General features: G+C 31.2%; 1 protein-coding gene across 1 annotated transcript; it reads left to right on the top strand.

The window, feature by feature from the left end:
- Positions 1–445: 445 nt before the first annotated feature.
- Positions 446–2,296, top strand: LOC107010623 (glucan endo-1,3-beta-glucosidase B). Its single transcript, XM_015209904.2, has 2 exons — positions 446–538; positions 1,121–2,296. The coding sequence occupies exons 1-2, from the start codon at positions 469–471 to the stop codon at positions 2,131–2,133; spliced, it is 1,083 nt and encodes a 360-aa protein (XP_015065390.1). The 5' UTR covers positions 446–468; the 3' UTR covers positions 2,134–2,296.
- The last annotated feature ends 3,036 nt before the right edge of the window (positions 2,297–5,332 follow it).

Consider the following 5,332-nt stretch of genomic DNA (forward strand, 5'->3'; position numbering starts at 1 on the left):
GTGGGGGTTGGGGGTGGGGGGTTGGGAGGGAGGCGGGCTTTACGACATTGTAAATGGACTAAATTATAATTTACTCATTTGAAAGTTAAACCATTTCTTTTTGAAAAAAACTTCCTTTATAATTCTGATCTAGGGCAAGTAGGTGTTTTAGTAGGTTCAAAGACATCCAAAAATATCACTGTAAGTATAAACTAAATAGTCAATCTTGATAGCTGCAAGCCGCCATTATAATAAAATTTATCATATAAAAATAAAAGAAGACCTAACTAAATATGTGTTAAGTTTTATCAATTTGGGGCTGCATTTGGACTTCTATCCTTTTTATTTAGAAAATGATCAAGTTCGCTGATGGACATGTGAACATACACCTGGCGGCTCTTAATTTTATTACACTAATTAAGACTTAGTTATAAATAGCTCTTAATCCATCTTAGCTTGTACCAACAACAATATTTGTCATCAAATATCATGGCTACCTCACAAATAGCTATTATTGTGCTTCTAGGATTACTTGTCGCCACCAACATTCACATAACAGGTTTCTACTTGAAACATTTTGAATTTCCAACTCAAAAATAATATTATTGATAGTTTTTTTTTTTCATATACTCTTGATTGTGTATCTTTTCCCACACTAACTTGCATGACTATATTCATTTTACCCAAAGTTACTTGATATTTTTCGGTTTTAGCACTCAAAAACTTTTCTAATTTTTAATTTAAACCAAATTCAAAATTCAATATTTATATATTTTCTCCGTTTCAAAAAGAATGTTCCTATTTTCTTTTTAGCTTGTTTCAAAAAAAAATGACCCCTTTCTTTATTTGACAACACTTTAACTTTAACTTTCCACATGATATATTTAAGAACACAAGATTAAAGATATTTTGGTACATTTGACATAACTTTAATTTTGGACCACAACTCCGTTCCAAATCAAACTACCTTTTTTAAATGGAGAGAGTATTTATTTAGTGAACTTTTGAGACGTATACAATTTTGAGCTAAAGCTATTAGATTCGGAGGAACCAGTAATTAAATACATGTATATATTACATCTGCCCTAGCATGTCTTTCTTTAAATTTTTTAAGTCCCCATTTCTGCTTGTTATTGAACAGAGGCTCAAATAGGTGTTTGTTATGGAATGATGGGGAAAAACTTGCCATCACATTCTGAAGTTATACAGCTCTACAAGTCGAGAAACATTAGAAGACTGAGGCTTTATGATCCAAATCATGGAGCTTTGAATGCGCTAAGAGGATCAAACATTGAAGTGATATTAGGACTTCCAAATGTAGATGTGAAACACATTTCTTCTGGGATGGAACACGCGAGATGGTGGGTACAGAAGAACGTTAGAGATTTCTGGCCTGATGTTAAAATTAAGTATATAGCTGTTGGAAATGAAATCAGCCCTGTTACTGGCACTTCGAATCTTGCCCCATTTCAAGTTCCTGCTTTGGTTAACATTTATAAAGCAATCGGTGAAGCTGGTTTGGGAAATGACATTAAGGTCTCAACGTCAGTGGACATGACGTTGATTGGGAACTCTTATCCACCATCACAGGGTTCATTTAGGAACGATGTTAGATGGTTTACTGATCCGATTGTTGGGTTTTTGAGGGATACACGTGCACCTTTGCTCGTTAACATTTATCCTTATTTTAGTTATTCTGGTAATCCAGGACAGATTTCACTTCCGTATGCTCTTTTTACAGCACCTAATGTAGTGGTACAAGATGGTTCGCGTCAATATAGTAACTTATTTGATGCTATGTTGGATTCTGTTTATGCTGCGATGGATCGAACCGGAGGAGGATCTGTTGGGATTGTTGTGTCAGAGAGTGGATGGCCATCTGCTGGTGCATTTGGTGCAACACAGGACAATGCACAAACATACTTGAGGAACTTAATTCAACATGCTAAAGAAGGTAGTCCGAGAAAGCCTGGACCTATAGAGACTTATATATTCGCGATGTTTGATGAGAATAACAAGAATCCAGAGCTTGAGAAACATTTTGGATTGTTTTCACCAAACAAGCAGCCAAAATACAACCTAAACTTTGGGGTGTCTGAGAGAGTTTGGGACATTACTAATAGCACTGCTTCTTCACTCATAAGTGAGATGTAAGAAGACACATTTGAAAGCATATAATATCTTCATGCTATTTTATTTTTGTATGCAACACCAAATAAATTAGTAGGGAAAATTCCTTTTGTTTGTCATTCTGGAATGAAACTTTATGTAAGTTTGTATATTTCAATACACCATCAATTACATTATTTCCATGTTTGATTACACTCCGATCTGCTAATTATTATTATCATTAATTTGACTCAGTTATATAATCCCTCAAAATTGGAGGGAGTTGAAAAAGAACTGTTTTGTCGTTTCGTGTGAGGGGTAAGAATATAGTCTTGGAATAAAAAAATAATCTTAGGATAAAATTTTGTTGTCTTGTTTCTTTGACATGTTTGAAATAACTTAACTCACCATTAATACTATGTTGATGGGATAAATTATCTCTTATGCAGGGTGAGATAAGTTATTTACCAGGATAATTAATCTTTGGATAACTAGTTCCCAAAATGCATAACTGTAGTATAATAAAATTGTAATTCACAGGTTATTCCACATTGATCGCCAAAGCTGAAATAAATAACAAGCCCTTTCTTACCACAAATGTTCCTCGATCTAGTTTTAGTAAACTCAATTAATTGTACATGTCTTTTACTCTACGTTTTTGTGAGTGAATTCTCTAAATGGTCATCAAAGTTTAGCGAATTGCCTTAAAATGTTATTTATATTTAATGTAGGATCAAAATATTACTTAACTATCATTATTTTCCTCCAAATATACTTAACACTTTAAAAGTTTGACTCTCTCCTAGTTGACATGTCATGTCAATGAAACATGCATCTTTTGTAAGAATAGACTTATTTAATTTATCAGACTCATTTATCTAAAATAATGATCTTATTATTTTCTAAAAAATATATATTAGTTTATTAAAGAAATTTTCATGCTTAAGAATCTTTTATCATAATTAATTTTTGATTTTATTATGCTATGAGAATAGTTTTTTCTGGAAACATACTACAATGTCATCAATTTTGAATACTTATAAACATATATATTAAGAAAAATATTGATATATAAATCACTCCTGAATGTCAACTTGCATCAATTAATCGTATATTATATAATGAATCAACTATTTTAAAGGTCAATTAACTATTAAAGAATAATTATTGGGCAATTTGAAATTCATACCTACAATATCTTTTTCTGAAAGGAAAATAGAAAGTGAATAATATTTATATTAGAAAATAATTTTTATTTATCACTATACATTAAAATCTTTATAAATTAATACTCGATAAATTAATAATTTATCTAAAATAATATTTTCCTCGGGTCCGGACTTGGGCCAATGAAAAAATCACCAATTTCGATAAGATAATAAGATACAATATATTCCAGAAGACCCCTATATAAATATATGGTCCCATTAGTATCATAAATTAATAATTCTTTAAAGTACAAATATATCTAAGACAATTTAGTGAAATATGATAATATTGTGTTTTGGTTTTTCTTAAAATTTAAATATAGTTGAAGCTCATCTCTAACTATTCTTATTGCATCCAAGAGCTCTAGTGTTGTCTTTTCGAACTGCATCATAAAATTATGAAGACTCCTAGATGCGATAAGTGTTTCCTTACGCGCATCTTGTTCCAAAGGTACAATATCATCATCAACATTATTTTTTTCCGATGTTGTCGATGGGTTTAATCAATCAAATTAGTTTATTATTTAAAAATGACTCTAATGACATGTCATGTCAACTAGGAGAGAGTGAGACTTTTGTAGAGTCAAATATATTTGGAGGAAAAAATAGTGATAGTTGAGTGATATTTTGGTCCTAAATAAAACATAAATGATATTTCAAGCAGTGGCAGATCTATTTAGGCTCGTGGGGGTGCCACGCCACCCACGAGCTTCAACGGAAACTCTACATGTATATTAGTATTTATATACAACATTTGTATAAATAATAATCATGCCACCATAGAACTAAAGTATTCTTTACCGCAGTGGCAAAGCGTCTACTTTGCAAGGCCTAGGTCGCGAGATCAATTCCAGCTAGCAATGTTTTGTGCAGAGTTTCTCCTATAAACTACCACAGACATTCTCTTTTTCTATCCTTTTTACTTATCAACTTATAATTAAGTATTAATCAATAATTGTTTTTCAACTAATTTAATTTAACTCTTTCAATTTTTTTATATGATTAAATATATTTAAAAAAATCTCTTCACCTTTGAAATCTCCTTAAAACTTTTGAACAACAACAAATTGTCATTAATTAAAGCTTCAGCCTTCCGTCCGTCGTCAAATTCCGTTCAGCCACAAGACAAATAATTCTATCTGAATCTAAAATCAATTTAATCGATGAGTCTACTGAGTATTAGAGAAGAATTCAAAATTTGGAGATTTTGATGCACCAATACTATCTTAATTTAGGTAGTTAACGAAACTTTTACCACAATTAACGAATAATGTAGTATTTGGTTGGTAACTAATGGATCGAATATGATTTATAAGCTAAACTTAAAACAAAAATAATGAAATAAGACTGAATCGTATTCTCACGAGTGGTTCCTCTAGCTTGTATAACTAAACAAGGGCACCCCTACGCCTCATATGCGGCACAATTGAATATATCATACTTTATTTCAGTTTCTCTCGATAGATATACATATATACACGTGATTTTTTTTAAAAGTTAACGGATGCACGTGTACCTTTATCAAATCATGTGGGTCCGTCTCTGTTTGGCATCCACTGACTCTAAATCCTAGATCCGCCTCCGATTTCAAGGCAATTTCCTAAACTTGGGTGATCATTTAGGGAATTGACTCAGTTTCTCTCAATCTATTGAATCGTTTTGGAACTCATGCACTCTCACTTTAACAAATTGAACTATTAACTCTAGTCAATTAACAAATGGGTTATTTTATTCAAATAGTCAATTAATTAAGCTATTAAGATTTTTCACGCGATTCAATTTTAATCTTCGTGAAAGAAAAATAAGTGATCCCAAAATATACCGTTCATTTTAAAATAAGTAATCTATAGTTCAAAATAAGTGAATTGTTCAAGGTTAAAAACAGTTGTTGAGATTATTTTTCCATTTTTCCCTCTCATTTTACGATAATTTCTAGCTAGTTAATTATTCATATTTATGATCTTACTTTGTAGTATTCATATTTTCAAGAATAGTATGACAATAACTAAAAATGCGAAAATAAAAAATGGCATTCC

The sequence above is a fragment of the Solanum pennellii genome, chromosome 1 (genome assembly GCF_001406875.1).
Source record: "Solanum pennellii chromosome 1, SPENNV200".
In the NCBI taxonomy this organism is placed as follows: Eukaryota; Viridiplantae; Streptophyta; class Magnoliopsida; order Solanales; family Solanaceae; genus Solanum; species Solanum pennellii.